Source organism: Antechinus flavipes, chromosome 1, assembly GCF_016432865.1.
Source record: "Antechinus flavipes isolate AdamAnt ecotype Samford, QLD, Australia chromosome 1, AdamAnt_v2, whole genome shotgun sequence".
NCBI lineage: Eukaryota > Metazoa > Chordata > Mammalia > Dasyuromorphia > Dasyuridae > Antechinus > Antechinus flavipes.
In genome coordinates, this window is record NC_067398.1 from 197,484,436 (window position 1) to 197,505,851 (window position 21,416).

The window sequence follows — 21,416 nt, forward strand, 5'->3', positions numbered from 1 at the left end:
TAGTTATTATGTTAGGTGGTAATGTAGGCAAAGTCATTGGGATGAAATGTTAAGAATAGCTACGGTGATACTGCCAAGACAAATTGACATGGAAAGGGTAAGGTTTAAAAAGAGTATTTTATGAAAGTAGATGGATCTCATCAGCTGACCCTTAGGAATCAGAATTTTGGAGCTTACTTCAAAAGATAAGATAATGTTAAGGAGGTGAAAAAAACATTGGCTTTGGAAATCCGAGGATATAAATTCAAGTAACACCTCTGATGCTTGCTTGTTGTGTAACCTAATAGAAGTCAGTTTCTCTGGGCTTCAGTTTCTTCATCTGTAAAATGATGGAGTTGGACTAGATGATCTCTAAAGTCCCTTCCAGCTATGAATCTATAATCCACTGAGGTGTGAATGTCAAGCTAGATGTTAGGAGACTGTTGTCCCATTAGTTAGATGATCCTTGACCATTCAATCTCCTTGATCCTCCATTTCTCCATCTGAAAATTGGAGGCAAAATAGTCTGCTCACATGCTGCTGAAAGAGTCCAATGAACAAGGTCTATAAAAGTGTACTATACTTCTATGGTGATACAGGTAATCAGTATTACTGTATGTGTCAAAGACTACAACTTACAGATAAATCTTCAAGGAGAAGACTTAAAAAAATAAGAATCTCACCTTTCTAAAATATGATGTCCTCAACTAAAAAGAACATTTTAGATGTCATGTGACCAAAGAAAAATTTGTAGGACCATAACCTTTCTTAGGTTTAGACGTTATTGTTCTCTTAAAGCAACTTGAAAATGGCATTCACTTTTTTGATTACCATATCACACTACTGAATTACAAAGACTGCAATCCTAGGAAAACCACTAGATTTTTTTTTCAAGCTATCCTAGAAAATGATTTTTTAAAAAAAAATTCAAAGTGTGATCAAGTTCTTATACATATTTTAATAACTCTATATTACTGAATTTAACTCAATAATATATGTCAAAATCTTTCTGGAACCAGCCCAGTGCCCCACTTCTCTGGGGGAGTAAGCTTATCATAACCATATGTCTCAGAATGTACATACATACTAAATAAATGTGATGGAGCTCAACTGCTACTCACATCTCAGTGAGCTGCTCCAACAACCTAAGTAGAGTTTGATTCAACTTGAAATGAATAGTATACTTATTTCTTTAACTAAATAACTGAACAGAGCTCTGTCCCTGGGGATACTTTGCTAAACTTTAGATGACTTACATATGTAATATTCCCCTAAAGTACCAGAACCTAACAAATAAGGAAAAAAGGCTAATTCTGTAGTACCAGTTTTTAATGAAATGATACTGGATCTTTGTGATCACTGAATTATTTTATAAATGTTCATTAATAATCCTTTTTATATATTCCAGAATTGTTTCTAGAAAATAAAAGTCCATTAACATAAGAATCTGTAGATTCTTCTTTAAAAACCACAATAATATTGGCTTTTCTATAAATGTGCAGGATTTCCATAATCTTTTGAAAATCACTGATAATGTTTCATTTAAGTTAAATTCTTCAATATCTGTAGAAGCTGCTCTACTTTGTAATTTAAATTAATCCATAGCAGCTAAGAGCAAACTTTCTCTGTATTCAATCAACAAATATTTATTAAGGACTTACTATGTGCAGATACTATACTAAGCACTGGGAATATAAAGACAAAAGTGAAACATTCCCTGATCTCAAAATGCTTGAATTCTAACAAAACAAACAAAAACCCACATTAAGTAAAAATTGATATATTCAAAATGAATACAAGCACACCAACTTCCTACTAGTAATTTTTGTTTCATTCTATCCACTCTAAATATAATTTGCATTACCAGAAAATAAAAACAAAATAAGAATTTGAATATTCCATTCTGTAATCAGTTATATCACTGTCTCAACAACCTATCAGTCAGTAAACACCAGTCCTGTATTTTCCCTTTTATTCTCTTTCCTTGATCTTCAAAATGATTTTTTTTTTTTTTTTGGGAAGTGGGGGAGGAGACGATTGGTGTTAAATGATTTGCCTATGGTCACAAAACTAATGTGTGAGGCCATTTTGAACTCAGATCCTCTTCATTCCACCTAGCTGCCCTCAAAATAAGTTTTTTAAAAGTCCTCTTTGCTATCTTTAATTTTACTGTTTCGGTTCATTTTAAGTTTTAGAAACCCTGACATTATTAATTTTGAAACAATGAATTTTTGTTATTAGTTATATTGGTTAGAATGCTGGATTTGGAATCAAGAAAACCTCAATTCAAATCTAGCTTCAGACATTTACTGGCTTCAGTTCCCTTATTGTTTTGAGAATAAGAGTGCTGGGGACATAAAGCAAACAAACTAAAAAAAAAGTCCCCACTACTACACCAGGCCTCTATGCTATACATAGGATGTGATTCCTAAAGTTCTCATCTATGTTTTCTTTTTCATTTAAGTGGTGTTTGATATAATCCATTTGTTTCTGTCTCCACTGATTTGACTTACATGCTCTCAACTATGATTCTACTCACTCCACCTAAATTTCCTGACATGAATTTATTTCCCTTGGCATACTTCTGTAATTATAGCAATCTCCTATTTTCATTTTTTCCCTACCTCTTCTGTTACTTATTAATAATATGTTCTTTTCCAATGCCCTATTCTAGTTAAAAATTATATTTTAGTTATTTTCTCAAAAAACTATTCTATTTCCTTAACATTAAGAAGAGCATTGTGGTAGTGGTATGAAGGATAAATTCTAGCAGGGACAAAGAAGCTAGAATTAGAAGTACATTACATCAAAAACATTTGGAACTACAACAAACTGACCCATACAGGCTTTGTTACTTTAAAGAACAGTTATTTCTTGGGGGCAAAAATACTAAACTAAAAGTTTTACAGAGTTTTTACTTCCTTCGAATATTTTTTAATTGATATAACAAGAACATTTTCATACAACTGAAGACTCTACATGAAATCATAAATCTCCATTTTATGTTGGTGCTTCTTTTAAAATAGTCATACATAAAATCATTTCATTACACACACACACACACACACACACACACACACACACACACACACACTCTCACACACTCACACACAATACCTTCTCTTACACCTCTCAGGAAAAGGATACCAAGAATCAATAGAGGAATTATGGAGACAAGGTTGATCAGTGTTTTAATAAGCGGTCTTTTCAAAGTAATTTTACTTTACAATGTTGTCCCTGTATAAACTAATCTCATTTGTTTACTTCACTCTGAATCAGTTCATACTGCCAACGTTCCTCTGTAATTGTCTCTTTCATAATTTCATATAGTTCAAGAATAGTACAAAGCATTCATATATCACAATTTGTGCAATCATTCCCCAAAATGCAATCTAAGGCAGCTCTTTCTATTGTAGTTATTCCTCACCCTCTCCCAGCTCCTCTTTTTAATACTACTTTCAGAAGAATCAGGAAGTTGGCTTTGTTTATTACTCTTCCCTTCCCAATATTATCCTTCCTGTTAATTCTGTCTTTCCTACTCTAATCTCCATTATTTCCTTGTGTGAGGTGCAGTGGATGGTCCTTCCCTACAACCATTAGCTCTTGTGCTAATACAAGCATTTCTTAGTCCTTGGGATGGGACTCCCCTAGATCTTTGACGTTTAGAGTATAGAATATTTAGCGTCTTTCTCTGATGTCTCAGGACAGAGTGATAGGGTCTTGGGCTGCCCAAGTCTGAATACTGTGGTGCAATGGCACCACACTAGTCAATACTTACTCTTTAAGGCTTTCAAGGTCTCTATCCTGGAGCTTTCTCGGGAAAGCCATTTACTTTTATTGCATTCAGATATAGAACATGGCAAGCTCCCTGCACCTGACTATCTCTGGTCATAGTAGGAGGATTGCTGAAGGAGTGGGAGATGAAGTATGCTGAATTTTTCTGCAGTTTTAGAGAGATGTAATTTACTGTAGTTTCTCCTTGAATTTCTTGATCAATATTTAGCATGGTGCAAACTTCAAGGAGCTAGGAAGTCTGCTTCTATCTTAGCAAGAAATTTATACTTTTTAAAGTTCTTTGTTAACTTTTTAAATTTCCTCATTAAAATCCTATAAGATATTAGAAGTTCAAATATTGCCTCCATTTTAGTGGTGAGAAACTTAAGGTTCACCAAAAGAAAATGTGACTGAACTAAGTACCATGCTTAAAAATAAAGCTGAGAACAGAACCATTCAACTATTACTAGAGTACTCCTTAAGTGGAATCTACATTATAATCCTTATCATCTTTTCTGATTGCTTTAAAAAAAAAAAAAGAGCAGTCTAAATCTTTGAAGGCTTTTTGGATGAGATACTGGACATTTTGACCCTTGAGAGCACAAATAAGGGCAAATTGATAAAAGTTACAGATATATCTCTTTGTTCTCAAGCTGAATATTAGCAATAGATAAGAGATTTTCAATTTGACATTTAAGCTAAAAAATGGTAAAATTCAAATGTAGAGCGACAAACTAACATTTGATGAAAAAAATTATATATTCAATATTCTAACTATAAACCAATTTGATAAAGTAACCATTAAGAATATTCATACTACCACTTAAAATGAACTGCACATTTTAGTGATGCTTCTGTATTTGAACTTTCACTTAGGTTTATTCAAATTATATTTTCAGAGATTTTATAGTATAAATATCACCCCCCCCTTTTTTTTAATCCCTCATGGCCTTTTAAATTTTCAACTAATTTTTATCATTCAAATTTATATTCTACTTCATCACAGTATGTAGGATTTTTTTCCATTTATTCTTCAAGCAAAAAAATACTCTGGATCAAATAAGATTAAAATTATAGAAAGTGAATAAGTCAGAATTTTCAAATTAAAATAATGTTCATTTTAAGGAGTGAGGTATAAAAGATAAACACAAAAGAACAAAAAAAAAGTCACTTTTTTCCCTATCCTAGAATTGTATGTTATCACTGTCAATGAAAGAAAAATTGCTAAAAGATGGGAAGCAGAAGGTGAAAGAAGAGATTCATAGGGCCTAGAAAATTTATAATGATTTAATGAATAATCAAAACATAGCTTATATCCAAAAATCATGAATGTGAATATACACATATATATGTAAAATCACATGCAGAGATTTGTACACTGTCAATACAATTTTTAATTCTGAAGACAATGTGTTATTGTAAAATCTCAACTAAATTTTATTCTGGAAAAAAAGGAGGAAAAATTAGAAAATTATGTATGTCATTAATTCTATCAATTTCTCAAATTATATTTACTCTATTTTCCATCATAAATGGTTAAGTAAACTGCCATAACATATGGCTCAGAACTTAAGACAATACACAGTGAAAAAATTAATGAATGGGACTATGGGATAATAAAGGAAGCTGGAAGGGAATTTTGGAGGTAATTTTTTACACATAAAGAAACTGTAGCTTGTGATTCACCCAACATCACATAGTATATTAGAGGTAGTAAATAATATGATCAAGATTCTAATTCAAAATCTTATGATTGTAAGTTTAGATCCATACATTAAACCAAACCTCTTTACCTTGCTTAGAAGAATTTTCTTTCTCATTCCCTAACCTTTAAAAAGTATTTGAGTGCTTAAGCACTCAGAACCTACCTTGGCTTCTCCATCAGGTAAGAAAAGATAAGCACCACTCTTGTCTCTACCATTCCTGGTTCCATACCAAGCAAACTCCAATTTGACTTCATGGACTTTATCATCTTCTTTATTAGTCATTCTCTAAAGATAGAAAATTCCCTATCTGTAAGTATTAAACAACCCAAATGCCACAAATCCTGAATACAAATAATCTTACTATCTCAATTTGCTATTAAAAGAATATATAAAACCCTAAGGAACAAAACGAATTAGTAGTGGCAAACTTCCAAGATTCCTGTTGGATCAGTATAGAAGGCTATTTATGGTCTTCACAAGAGCCATCATTATTTCACAGTATGGAAAAAATAAAAGGGTCTTGTTGGAATCCTTACTAACTGCTAACTAATTAGAGTTGATCTAATCTTACAAGAAGATGTTTTGGGCCAGAACCTGAAACAAGGTACTAAGTAGAACTAATTAATACAAGGCTTGTGTTCACACCTTTACTCATTGGAGTTCAATGAGTTCACACCTCCCTTGAAGCTCTTTGGGCCAGAGAGCACTATGGGAGAAAACCCATAATCCCTCTCTCTTATATCCCACAATTCCTCCCTCTTGTATAAAAGAAACAGACACAGAGCACTTTGGGAGATTTCTCTGGAATGAGATGAAGAGTGGAGCTGGCTGGAGGCTGAAGAAAGCAGAGGCAGAGGCTGAAGGACAAAACCTTTGGATTTGGCGACATTCGGAGAGAGCTCTTGGAACCAAGCAGAGAGATAGGCCTCTAAGCTAACCGGGCTATATTGGAGATAATAAAAGATCTGAACTTTTATCGCCTGGTTGCGTTTTGAGAAGAAAAAGCTCACCACAGGGTCTGAGGACTAATTTAGTAAATTTACATTACAAAAGGCCATACAGTCCATCTAGACTCTCCCAAAAACTTCTGCAAATTGTATACCTCCCCCAATACATACTGGTTTATGAGGCAATAAAAGGGAGAGTTCTCTGCAAATTGTAATATTTTTTTTGCATGTAAGTACTAATAATAAGCGATAGTATTTATTGACATACCTCCATTAATCCAGATCCACTAAAGGCAAGTTTCATATATGAGTTCTCTATAGCTATGTCATCTGTACTGAATTTCATTTCTTTTATCTTGAAAATTGTTCCAGAACTTGCTTCCATATTATAGACTGCATAAGCAGCCATGTGTGACTCTGAGCTCTCTGATTCCAAAAGCTGGTATATTTTCAAACTTAATGGCAATAGATGGGCTACAAAGGAAATCTATTGATTGCAGGGAGGAAAAACAGTTAAAGAATTCAAATAATTATCAAGTGTTATCAAGGAGCAAAAAAAAAAAAAAAGTTATCCCCAAAATACAATTTTTTTAACATTATACATAACAAATCTATCCCTAGGGGAATTTGCCTGGATACAACTCCAAACTTAAGGAGACATATAAGATTTTAATATTAGATATTAAGAGTCAGCATGCTTTACTGGAGAGAGCACAGTGAACATGAAGATAGAAAGACCTTGATTCAAATTCCACCTCAAACAATTACTAGCTGTGTTACTTGGTTAAGATACATAATCTTTCCAGACTTTAACTTCCTTATCTATAAAAAGAGAAAGCTCAACCCAATGATCTCTAAGATTCTTTCTAAAACTATGACCTTATGATGAAATATGTAAGCTTTATGTGGCTATTTCTAAATATTTTTCTAATGTTTCCCCCCCAGAAGAGTATTAATAAACCTTAGCACGAGGGATATAAAGATAATAGTCCTCTTAACAAAGTAGATGTTTAACAAATGGGCTGAATGTTAAATGAATTAATCAAAAATAAAAATTCCTTTTTAAAAATGAAATACTGATTTTACAAATACATAACATGCTCTAGATTTGTAAAATAAAGGTGATACACTTAATTATGTGAGTATAAAGTATATTCTTTGGTGCATTTCTTATAAGCTTGAGATCTTCACTAATTCCTTTTCTAATTAATATAATTCCAACAAAGTAAATTTCAGACTAAAAATTCAACCTCAAGATTTAAATTTGGAATACCATTTAACATAGATTAATGAAATTCTCAGATATTTATAGTATGAAGGTTATATCTTTCTTGATTTTAGCAGTTTAAGAACACTTTCTGTTCTCATTAACCCTTATAATAAAAGCTACATAAAACTATCCAGAAATATTGAAAATAGACTATATGACTTATTAAGGACCCACAATACTAAGAAATGAAAATGTGTGCAACAATTTTCTGGGAAACCAAAATAATAAAATCTGTTATCATGTGTGATAACAAAATTAATATGTATGAATATTTATAAATACAAATTAAATGTAACCAACAGAACATAATTCTAAACATACTTTGTTTAATGTAACAAAGTAAACTGAAATATTTATTAATCATCAATTATATAAGACACTGCTTCCAAGCAACAAATCATACAAATATTCAAAATTCCATAATCCTGACCCTTGAGGTTACAATCTAGTAGGGGAGATATGATACACATTAAAGTAATAAAGCAGATTATAAGTGTATACAAGGGGTACAAACAAGTACATACCTGATATGCTTCATTTGAAATTGTATTGGGTCCCTCCCAAACAGCACTAATTTGAGTTAAGACAGGTTTTCCTGAATCTGTGAGTACTTTAACTTTTGATGAACTCACATAGACTGAAACTACAGAGTGACGCTCTTGTTCAAAAGGATTGTAGATCACAAGGTACCTGTAAAAATAGTTATAATTATTTTTAACAATATTCAATCTTCTTTAAAAAATTATTGATGTAACTTCTGTTGTGGTGAACTGAGCACTAATTTAAAAAATAAATAATAAAGCGTTATACATAAAATATTCTGGCAGAATTTCTGAAAAATTAAAAGTTAATCCTGTACCCAAAGCCCTCTTTCTACCATGCCTAGTTAAGCAGCTAGGTGGCAGAGTAGATAAAGTGCTGGATTTGAAAATCCAGAATTTGAATCCTGCATCAGTTCCTAGCTGTGTGATTCTGGGCAAATCACAAGCTCTTTCAGCCTCAGTTTCCTGATCTGTAAAATGGGGACAGTGACAGATCTTTCACAAGCTGTTGTGAAAGTAAAATCAAATGAGATATCATATGTACAACTTTTAACACATCTTAAAGGGCTATATAAATGCTAGTTATTTCTATTATCATTATTACACATTGTGGGAACACCCTTTGAACCAAACTTTTAGAGGCCTGAAAGACTTAATGTCCCTCAGCTTGAAACTTGTGCCCTGGGACTAATATCTTTCTTACTGAGAATTTTCTATTTCTACCTAACTCCAGACTCTCCAATCTTAAGTCCTACCACACCTTGTTACTATGAAACCTGAACCAAACTTTGAAAGGCCCCAAAGAAGCTAAGCCACTTAGCTTTGGAATTCTCTTCCTGGGGCTGTACTGCCCAACCAATCTAGCTGGCCCCAGACCACCAAAGATGCTGTTAGGCCAGCATCTTATCTTACTGTGTACTTTTTTCTTCAAAGTTGTATACTCTGAAGCCATGTATATGTATCTATGGGTATATATAATTTCATCATGAAAATTACTCTTCATTAAACTGATTAAATTCTGGAACAAACATACCTCAACAAATTATCTACTCATTCATCATCATGAAGTTGTTAAATTTGTCAAGAATACCCTCTTTTATGCAGTGATTTCTGAATGGAAAACTTAATAAAAGTCTAATTTATCAGCATAATGTTATTACATTTTCAAAAATAATTATGTAAATCTATTAAAGTTAACACAATAATAAAATAAAAGAGCTGTAAAGTCATTAACTTAAAAGTAATTTGTTACAAGTTTCTTATCCAAATAATATATACCTTTAAATAAATTTATTTTTCCCAGATGAAATCAATTGCAGAATAAGCAAAACAAAACAGAAAATCACCACAAACTACATTAAAAAAAAATTAAGCAAAACAGTTACTTTAAAAGTGGTTATGAATAACTGGCCATACACCTATATCCTTCACTTGTTTTACGCTAAAAGAAAACTAAGAAAATCAGCTGTAAGAAGCATTGAGCATTGGGTTTATTATTAGTTTTTGAGCTCTTTTGTTTTTGTTTTTTGGGGTTTTTTTTAAACAAAGCAATAGTCCTCAAGGTATATTCTTTTAGTTCTATGTTTTCATTCTCCTTTACTCATCAGTTTTCTGATGCTTTATGGTGTTCTTCAACATAACTATTCCTTACAGTATAATAACATTCCATTATATTTAGCATACAATTATCGCTTCCACATTATAAGTTTCCCTATTATGATTTTGATAACTTGTGGGTGAGCCTAAGAAATTTAATGGGAATTTGCAGGGGCATTTTATCGAAGCTGCAAAAGACATGTGAAAACCAAAAGATGGACACAAAAAAAGCTTTAGAAATTCAGAAATGCACAAAATATATGTATGGCATTATATTATATAGTCTATGATCAAATGCTTAACCCAAATTTACAACAAGGTATGGTAAACACGCCATAAAAGAAAAAAAAAATCAGAATTCTTCCATAGTATGATAGGATCAAAAAATGGATTTTTCAAATCATGGGAGTGCTGTGCCCCCTAAATTCCACATTGTAGAAGGCATAGCGATATTTGTTTAGCTTTTTCCCAGTCACTGACCATATAGACTGCTTCTAGTTTTTGACTGTTAAAAACAGCATTGATATAATTAGTGCTATGCTGATAGTCTCTTTACTCCTGATACAAAGAATACAAACCACTTGCTCTAGCTATTACTATATAATTTCAAATAAATTTCTAAAATGATTGAATTCAGTGTTACCAGAAATAAATTTACATTGTTTTCATGAGCACTGATCATCTTTTACTACAGTAATATTCCAAGGTTGTTTTAATTTTAATTTTCTCTGCCTGTTTCTCCTTTTGAAAACTTCCTAACCGTGTCTTTGGACAACTTATCTACTGGAGAATGATTCTTACTCTTATGACTTTGTCATTTTCTCAAAGTATGTAGTTTTTATCACAGAGTATCTAGTTTTAAATTCAATTAGTTTAAAACTCCTTCATAATAAAAAATATTACCTTCTAATCACTCTCTTTTTGGGGGGAGTATGAGTTTTTAATATTTAGATTGCTGATCATCATTTTCTATAAAACTAATCTACATCTTCTTTCCCCGAAAATTTTGTTGAATACCTCAGTAATTTGTGGTTTGGGGTTTGCTGAACATATGAAGATTCACAACCTTGCAATATCTTACTTGTTCCCAACCAAAATATCAAATCAGTTGTGAAATCTTGTTATATTTTATATGTATTTATAACATAATTTAACAAAAGTATATTTCATATACATTTACTGTCACTCAGAGAACCATCTAAATATGCATTCCATCTTTGATGATGGTATTATGAGTAACAGGTTAGTTATTACAAAAGGTATCTGATTAAATCCCACCTCAGATACTTACTAACTGTATGACTGCCTACTGATTTTTTTGATAAGAGTTAAGCAATATGCAACCATAAATTTTCAAACAAGTTGTCTAGCACTGGTACATTAAAATTATTCAACATTCTTTAAAAGACAGGACAGAAATAATCTTATTTCAAGAATCCCCTGATTTATAGATATCAGTTGAGTCAATGACATAAATGTTCACCAAATGTGTTCAATGCAAAGTTCAAGATGAAAGATTCCATATGGATCCTAAGTTGAACTTAATGCTCTTGTTTGAGGATGACACTTTGTTAGTTCTATAAAACATCCCCAAAACTGCACAGCCTCTTAGGAAAGAACTATAATCACTCAAAAAAGTATGGCCTAATCATCCATACAAAAACAAGTAGATGAAGAATGCCTACTGCCCAGATTATGATATAGAAACAGATGGACAATGTTCACAGCTTGTACATCAGTATGTTTGGGACAGACAATACAAACGAATAATGAACTAGTCTTAAAATTACATAGAAGGGGAAAGAGCCTTCAGGAAACTAAAATGTTCCTTAAATGATCTCAAGATGACTGAACTCTTGAAGTATCATTTCAGAAACAAAAGGTCCATCTTTTTAATACCAATGCCCTAACAGTAGCTGTATGACTGATTCTTAGAAGAGAAACAGCACTTGAAAAATTAAAAATATGCACCTCAAGATGACAACAGAGGGGTTAGGGTAGATGTGAACTAGGCCAGAATCATATAACAACTATGGAACAGGAAAGAACAGAAGAATAGGATGCTAATAGGAAGTGTAAAAAAGAAAAAGAAGCTGGGCTGGTCACACGGCAAAGGTGAGGGATAACAGGTAAAAAAATCAAATGCTCCACTCACATCCTCATAATAATGATGATTTGAGGAAGGTCCCCTGGTGTGAACATGAGAGTCAAGGGAAAAGTCACATAAAACAGGAAAGCATGACTAAGTTATAATGTGTTCAACAAATTTAGGAACCACAAATCTATGTAAATTCATTTGATTCCAAAGACGATGTCTTTGAGCATTTTACTGATTTCCTCCATTCCCAGGAAGCTTTAATTTTTTCATTTTTGTAACATACACCATGGAACTCTGTTGTCCTAATTTTTATGTCTCACCTGGTCTATTATTTCAGGTAAACCCAACTATGTTTTACTATGTTTTCTGATCATCTCATCAGTCAGTTCATCATTATGTAATGTATCTTTCCTCAATCATGATTCTTTAAATTCTAAAACTATGATCAAATCAATTCTGTAGAAGCATCTAGGTGACAGTAAAGAGAAGGTTGGGCCATCAAACACTTTAGTTTAAATCCCTTACACATTTATTACATGACCCTGAACAAGTCATTTAGCCTCTATCAATTATTTCAACTATAAAATGGGAACAGAATAGGACCTATCGCAGAGTTGAGGATTAAACAGGATATCTTTATTTAGCATAGTACCTGGTACACAGCAGCCACTTAAAAAATGCTTTTTTCCTCCCTCCTTTCCTTCCTCTTTTTCTCTGCTATTGCTCATGGAAAGGGAAGATTAATCTATACCCCTTTAATCCTATTTACCATTCCTGTAACCGTTCAGAAAAAAATTGACTTTTCTTGGCTTACCATTCCATTATGTATGCTATCTTCCCTTATTAGAAAGTAATCTCCTTGAGAGCAGGGGCAATATTTTTATTTTCAGTATTTAGCATTGTGCTAGAAATCTCGTTTAATTATGCTAATAAGTCCTTTTTTTTCCTAGTTGTTCAAAAAAAACAACTGTAACATTTAAATTTTTGTTATCAGTTGAAGGATTACTTTTGTTTTTACCCTGTTTTTTTCTAAATATGTATATACTATTGATTTAAATCTATGTTTTAAATAGAAATATACTATATATTTTTCAAATTATTGGGATGTTTTCATCTAAATAGTGTTTCTAGCACATGATCTTCACGGTTACAATTGATTTATGTTTGATTTTATTTCACCGGACAAATAAGCCTATATTATTATTATTATTTTTTTAATCAAACTTAGGTATATATTTCTTATTTCAAAGCTATCAATTCCAACTTAGAGCTGGTAGAAAAAGAGATATATTCCCACACCAATGTTCTTGCCTTTCCAAAAATACAAATTCTTACTATCAAGAGATAAGCTTTTCATAGCCAACATATTCTTAATTGATAGGAACTGCAGAAAAAAAAAAAAAAATCTGGACCTAAAATTGAAAAGGAACAAGAAGACAGTAGTTTGGATTTCATTTTCTTGACAAAAAAAAATATATATCTTTTAAAAAACAATATTCTTATTAAAATTTTAATATCAACTCTAAAATCTAGATTCTTTCAAAGTCTTCATAAACTTTGTAATCTAACCTATGGACATAGGCTTGAAGAACTTAAGGTCACTTTCTGTCGCAATCAAACACAATTAAAACAGCTCTATATAAAAGTTATACTTAAAATGTTACCAAATATATTTTCTTTCTATTTGACTTTATTATTGAAATCTAATCAGCAAATAAATAACAATTATATTGTGTTATAAAAGTAAAATAGAATATTCATGCACTAAATATAGTGCTTAAGGTACTATTGAATAATCAAATTCCAAAAATACAATGTCTTTCTTTTTTGTCTTTAGATGTCTTGGTTGTTACAAGCCCAAATGTGGCCAGTATCTATTACAACCATTGTGAGTGACCAAAATGATACATGGAAAAAAACACAAAGATATTTATCTCCTAAATGACCAAGAAACAATCTCTTTAGTGATCAAAATCTAAGACTCAAATTAAGTCTATGAAAATATGAGAAAACTAATAGTTTTTAAAAAAAATAGATAACACTAACAAAAGGTTTCAGATTTGTTTCCCTGAAGAAATAGCAGGAGATAGTAAATTTCCTAGAAGTCTATTCTTCAAGTACGATTTGTTGCAAATTTTGTATAGTATGAATAAGGCGAACAATTGTTTATTAGTATAGAAACAGTCGGCTGTTATTCCTTCTTTTAGAAATTCTAAAAAAAATAAAAAATAAAAACATATCAGTCTGAGCTTTTGAACTAATCTGAAAAATTAAATTATCAAAACAATAGCATACTCCCTTCATTCTGATTAGTCCTAGAAGGATTTTTCCTTTGAAATAATTAGGGAAAATCTGAGAAAAGAACAATTAGAAAACTTCTGTGATACTTCAGAAGTGAGAAATGAGAAAGGCTTCAAATGAGGTGTTAATTACATGGGAGAAGTGGACCAATGAAATATGTTTTTTGGACTCTCAAAGTTTCGCCATTGACTCATCCTTTACCATTCCAGCCCCCTTCTCCTATTGGTGAGTGCTTTTGGGGTCAGATTTAGGTCATCCATGGTTCCTTCCCCTCCGAACTGGGATTAACAACTCTCTGGATTCTGCTGTCATAACTGTAAGAACCTTCTTTCCTTCTTCAATCTACACAACTTCCTTCAGAACCCATTTATATGTTGTCTTCCTTTAATAAAATATAAGCAACTTAAGGTCTTTCTTTTTGCTTACATTTGTGCAAGTAAGATTTGTTGCCTGTCTAGTAAGCCAACAAAGTTAAGGGTTCTCTCTTTACTCAAAAGGGATTGGGGAAATGATGCATCTAAATGAAGGAAGAAGTCTCTGATTATTTCAGTTAATGGAAATTTGGGGAGCATTAAGCATGTGGAAAGGAAAACTATTAAAAAAGAATGGTCAAAGAGAAACTAGATGATTTTAGAAAAATAATTCTTCAAGGGTGTGCAACAAATTAAACTACTGCTATTTTGAGGAAACAAAATGTTAAAAATGAATTTTTCCTCTGGGCTTTATAATTATACTTTATATCATAATGTGAAATTGTATTTACTGTCCAGGAATGGTATAACTATGAAATAAATCAAGTGAGACCGAGATTTTTCAGTCATGGGCTGGTTTTGTCTTTTTTTTTTTCTCCTCATCCCTCTTCTGTTCCTTATTTTTGTCATGCTCTTTCCCTTTTTAAGAGAAATGTTTAGATTTAGAATGCTCATAAATTAATTTTTAAAAATTGTTTCTTACAGGCTTATGCCTATGACACATTTTAGGAGTCCTAGTCTACATTGCCTTCCAGATAGAAATGTGACAATAAAAGTATTTTACCAACAATTTTTAAATGTTTAAATAACAGAAGGATGGCATCATAAAATGTTTCCATTTATTATTCCTAGAATAGGGAATTACATTATTTTGGCAATATAAGACCGCAATGATCATTTTATCAATGACAGGATATATAATAATCATCCTTTGTGGCAAAAAGTACTTGAGTAATATATACATTGAAACAATCTGAACATGAGTTACCTAGTTTACTAAGATTCACATGATAAACATAACTAGCTGGAAAATAATCATACTACACATCGTTACAGAACTATAAATATCACACCCACAGAAACGAGCTAATCTAAACAACTGTTTTTGCTTAATTCCAAAAAATAAAACTCAAAATAATACTTGTCTGTCAGTCACTAAGTATTTGTCAAGAGGCTACTATGTACAAGACATTGTGCTAAGTGTTGTAAATATAAAAAAAGGAAAAAAGATATTTCCTTGCTCTGAGGAGACAACAGCGCAAAAAAACTTCTGGTATATCAATAAGATCAATAAGATAAACTGGAGACAATCAACAGAAGGAAGACACTAGCTTATAAGGGGAATCTGGAAAGATTTCTTGCACAATAAGACTTAAGTTGAGACTTGGAGGGAAGCCAGAGAAGTTAGGAGGCAGAAGTGAGGAAGGACAGCATTCCAGGCCCTCACACATAACAGAAGACAGAGTTGGAAAATGGAGTACCTAGTTCAAGAATAGAAAGGAAGCAAGTATTACTGAATCACAGAGTACTCATGTTTATGTGAAAATGAGGGGAGTTGTGGGAAAGTAAGGGAGTTAATATGTAAAAAGACTGGAATGGCTGTAAGGAATCATGAATGACTTTAAAAGCCAAACAGGATTTTATATTTGATCCTGGAAGCAACAGAATTAATTAAAAGAACAGAAGAAATTGGCAATGTGAAATAATCAATTCTGCTCTTTAGAAAGATAAATTTGACAACAGAGGGAAAAATGGATGGGAGCAGAGGGATTGACAATAGGCCACTGTTGGTCCATATATGAGGTAATGAAGGTCTGGATTAGGGTGGAAGCAATGTCAGGAAAGAAAGAAACGCATAGAAGAAATGCTGTAAAAGTACACATGGGGCTAAAGAGACACTGTAAAAATTTTGCTATTTGTCATAATATATAAAGGAGGATGTGAATAAAGGGAGAAAAGTGTCTAATTCAGAGTAAATTCATGTTGCCTTATAAAATTTCTTTCCTGTGGTATCATCCCTAGTTCTTTAAAGAAATAAAATCAAAGTGCCCTGAGTTTTCTGGATAAGTTCAGACTTAGTACATATATACACTATGATCCCCTGCCTGACACACAAACAAACATCACATCCCTTTGGAAAAAGAACAGCATTTTATTAAGCCACATTTTTGAACTAAATAGCATGATTATTATACCCAGAAAAGAATGAAATAAAGTTTAACCTCTACTTACCATAAGCCTATGAGGAAGAGATCTAATATTCTCTCTACAAACAGCAGGAACAAACCCACAACTATCCTTTGGCAACTATGAAAATAAGCATCAAAGAGAAATGTCTATCTATAAATCTAGTCTTTCTCCTAAGCTTCACTTCCCTAGGACCAACTGCTTATTAAACATTTCATATGAGATGTCCCATAGCATTAATAGATTCAAAAGGTGCAAAAAATAACTCTTTACCTTTTACCCAAAATGTCCCCTATCAAGGATATCACCTTCTAATCATTCATCTTCACAACTTATGAATGCCTTTAGTCCTGACTTTCCCTCATGCCACATAACCAATTAGCTGCCTTGTCCTCTCAGTTCTACCTCCCAAACATGTTGTCACATGTACCCCTTTCCTTCTACTCACATGGCACCAACCTACTTCAGGCCTTTATTGTCTCTCACTTGGATTACTGTAACAGCCTAATCAGTCTCCCTGCCTCAAACCCATTTTGATCCATCCTTCACAAAGCGACTAAAGTGATTTTCCTCAAGCACAGTTCTGAAAATATCATTTTCCTATTCAAATTCTATTGATTCCTGATTACCTCTAAGAACAAAATAAAAAGGAGAGTTTAGCAGTTAAAGCCCAACACAACATGGCTCCAAACTACCTTTCCAAGCTTAATTATGCATTACTGCTCTTCATACACGCCACATCCTAGTCAAATCAATCTTTTGGGCTTTTGTTCACACACAATATTCTCTCTCTTCATCGTTGTATATAGACTGTGACCCATGCTTGGCATATATTCCCTCCTCCTCACTTTTGCCTCCCAAGACTCCTTGCTATCCTTAAAATCTGAGATTTTCTCCCATCCTGAGGTTTCACCTGACCATGCCCAGTTGTTATAACTCTCCACCCTCTATTTTGTACATATTCTATACACATTTTTATGCATTCATGTTGCTTTCCCCAGGGAATGTGTTATTTTTGCTGCTACATCCTAGGTCCTTAGCCTCCAAAACTCTTGCTTGATTCATTAGAGGTTTAGGTCATTACACTGCCAAATAGACTATCATTAGCACCGTCTCAGGGCAGTGGAAACAATACTGATCAATCCACCTCTCAGTAAAAATTATTAAGCATCTACTTTATGGTAGATACTATGGATTCAAAGATAAAAATTAAACAGTCTCTGTTCCCAAGTAGTTTACATCCTATTAAAAGAGAAAACATGTATCTGATAAGTATAATATGGTATAAACACAGCAAATATAGTTTTAAAAAATTAACCAAAATCCTCCACAGTCATTAGCAGTTGGGAGAGATTTTGTGTAGAAGGTGATTATCGAGCTGAATTTTGAAAAAAGATTCTATGAAGTACAGGTGAGTAGGAAATAAACTTCAAGCATGCAAAACTGAGAAACACAGATGAGAATTGGAGTGTCATGGATAAAGAATGAAGAAAAGGCCAATTTGGTCAGAGCAAAGCAGTGATATACAAGAATAGAAAGATTTATTGAGGGAGAAGTTGTGAAGGGCTTAAAATTCAAACAAAGGAATATATGTTTAATATCATAAGTAATAGAAACCACCAGATTTCCCTGAAGTCAAAATTGCACTTAAAGAGAATCAGTGTTGGTCCTTGAAGAGACTGAACTTTGAAATGAAATCTATAGCAAAAGGGGGAACTCTGGATGTCCCCCAAAACATTAGTTATTAATAATCATTTCTCTCAAAAAAAAAAAAAAAAGACCACACAAATTGAGAAGAGAAGTGAGGCAGTGAACCCAATTAAAGTTATGGCACAAACACAGGCATGAGATGATAAGGGTTTGATCTAAGGCATTATGAGTAGTGAGACGGGGCATATAAGCAGACTATGCCAATTGATAGTAAACATCAGATAACTGTAAGAAGTCAAGGATGAGGAATTGTGGAGTCAAGGATAATAGCAAGGCTATAAAAAAACATGGCAGACTAGAAGAGTGATGTCCTCAATGTAAATTGGGTAGAGCAGTGCACCAAAAGGTGAACATCACATTGCATATAAGGAAAAGTACAGATACACTCTTACCATTTAATTAGCAGACACACACACACACCCCTCTATGTTTCTGTCTACCCCTCTATCCCTTCTTTTTCTCTCCCAATCAATTTAATTGTTGATGAAAATGACAGGTAGAAACTATTCTATGACTTCAGTGATTCCCTACAAAAGAACTGAGGCAGGCAGGGAGGTATATTCAATGTTTTTTATTACAACAAGACTAAAAAGTCTTTTTTTTTTCCTCATCAGATATACACCAAGATAGACAAGAAAGAATAAGATTGAAAGAATTTTACATTGGCAATGTTTAGAAATATAAAAGCTATTACTTTTTAGTCTCAAAGGCAGGTAAAAAACATTAATTATTTCTAAAAATAAAAAAGAAATCAGGATTAAGTATTTTAAATATTTATAAGCACAATACAACATCACTCAGGTCAATGTAGTATCTCACTTTGTAACATTAAAAAAAAAAAAAAAAAAACACCCAAAACTAAGATTAGAATGTTTAATTACTATGTCAAAAGAACTATCAAACTGTGTATATCCTTTGATCCAACAGTAGCTCTACTAGGCTTGTATCCCAGAGAAATCATAAAGGAGGTAAAGGGACCTACATGAGCAAAACTGTTTGTGGTAGCCCTTTTTGTAATGGTAAGAAACTGGAAACTGAGTGGATGCCCATGAGCTGGAGAATGGCTGAATAAGTTATAGTATATGAATGCTATGGATTGATTTCACAGAAGTCTGGAGAGACTTATATGAACTAACACTAAGTAAAGTGACCAGAATCAGGAGATCATTCATTGTACAGGGGAACAGCAAGATTATACAATGATCAACTCTGATAGACATAGTTCTTTTCCATAGATGATTAAGGCCATGAATTGTGCATGTTTTAACATATATTGGATTACTTGCCATCTAGGAGAGGGGTGGGGAGAAAGGAGGCAAAAATTTGGAACAAAAGGTTTTGCAAGGATGAATGTTAAAAATTATCTATGTATATGTTTTGAAAATAAAAAAAGCTTTAATTTAAAAAAGGGGGGGAAAAAGAAAAGTTTACTTACATTCCAAATTTTAATGCCAAATGGTATACCCATAAGACAACCTTTCAAGTATGATTAATGTAAAACTCAAAAAACAAAGACAGACATTATTTGGCTGACATCAAATTTAGAGTCACTGCTTTTAATATGTCTATTATTCTATAAATATTTCATCTAACAAAAATACTATTAGACAATTTTCCCCAACTTTAAAAATTCCATTTGAATTAAATTCAGAAATCATTTTCTTATCCTTTTCTGAAAGAACCTAAAAATAACCTGCCTATGTGATTAAATAAAACATTTTTTCCCAGTCAAAATGTAATTTTCTTTTCACAGAAGAACTTTTTATTTAAATTTGGAGATAGTATTATATTTACAGAAAAAAGGAATAATATTGAACGCATATGTAAACTAATTTTCCTCAAATGAAAAAAAAATTAAGAATTAACTTGATAAAAAACAAGGTTGTTTTGTTCTTTGTGGTAGAATTGTTTTGCTAACTAAAATGTTCTAAAGACATCTTCCCTGCCTTCCAAATTAAAAAGCTTAATACAATCTCATGTTTTTTTTTTCTAATAAGAATTTTGAATATGAAAATTATTAACATTCATATAGCCCTTTCCACCTCTGAACTGTTTAGTTCTATGAAAAATTCTCCTAGATGAGCCAAATAAGTCATCTGAATCAAACAATTAAAAGCACACTACAAATAAAAAAAGAACTACTTAAAGTCAATGCTGGCACAATATTACAAGATATAAGTTCTGAAGAAATACACAGAGAGACAAAATGTCCATCTGTACTACGTTTAGTTCATTTTGTGCACCTACCTGAATGAATAACTACAGGTAAAGTTTTCTAATTCTACAAACAGAATAACTTTCTTCCCTAAAAAACAAAGCTACACTCCATTTAAGATTGAAATATATTATGTCCAAAGGTTCTATTTAAAATTTTTCTTTTACCACAAAGTTGTGAAGTACTGTGAGGCCCAAAAGGGGCTTGAAGCCCTTCCTGACTTTTTCAGGATCAGGAAGTACCTTCACTAAAATCCTTTTCCTAGTTCATCTTGTAGGGCATGCTTTATTAATCTGCATTTAGATGGGGAAAAAATCTGATTCAGAAAAATGGAAAACTGAATATGCTTTATCACTTCAGTCTATGCTCTAAACTGTTTTAGGTTGAGATTACTTGGGGCAACTTCAAAAGACAAGCTGGACAGAGGTTAAAAAGAGAGTGAGGTTAAAACTGAAGTTTAAGTCCTCAAAGATCTAAGTTAAAAACTCATTAAAAAGGGAATTATATGTACAACCAACAATTTCACATTTCTTTCTTCCTTTCATTCTTTCTTCTGTTTGTTTTCTTTTTTGAGAGATCACTATCTCACCCAGGTTGGTAAGAGTAGTAGCAAAACATGGGCACCTAGATTTACCCTTCTTTAAGCAGCTGGTACCCAATGTCCTCTCCACAGTGTGATTCTAGAGGCTCATCATATTGGTTTTACATTTAGGATGGATGCCTAATTGACTTTAGCCCTACTGCAGTTCAGAACTCAAGCTCAACTGATTCATCACAGGATAGCAAAGTCTATGCATCCATGAGCCACAACATTAAGCAATATGAAATTTCAATAATAAT

General features: G+C 32.5%; 1 protein-coding gene across 1 annotated transcript in view; it reads right to left on the reverse strand.

Annotated features, from left to right (window-relative positions):
* Nucleotides 1-21,416, reverse strand: part of MAN2A1 (mannosidase alpha class 2A member 1) — a 180,702-nt gene that overhangs the window by 37,764 nt on the left and 121,522 nt on the right. The window contains exons 13-15 of the mRNA XM_051994766.1: nt 8,201-8,366; nt 6,675-6,893; nt 5,622-5,744 (exon numbers count right to left, since the gene is read on the reverse strand). Coding sequence (XP_051850726.1) covers nt 5,622-5,744; nt 6,675-6,893; nt 8,201-8,366 — 508 coding nt within the window. The remainder of the gene's footprint in view (nt 1-5,621; nt 5,745-6,674; nt 6,894-8,200; nt 8,367-21,416) is intronic.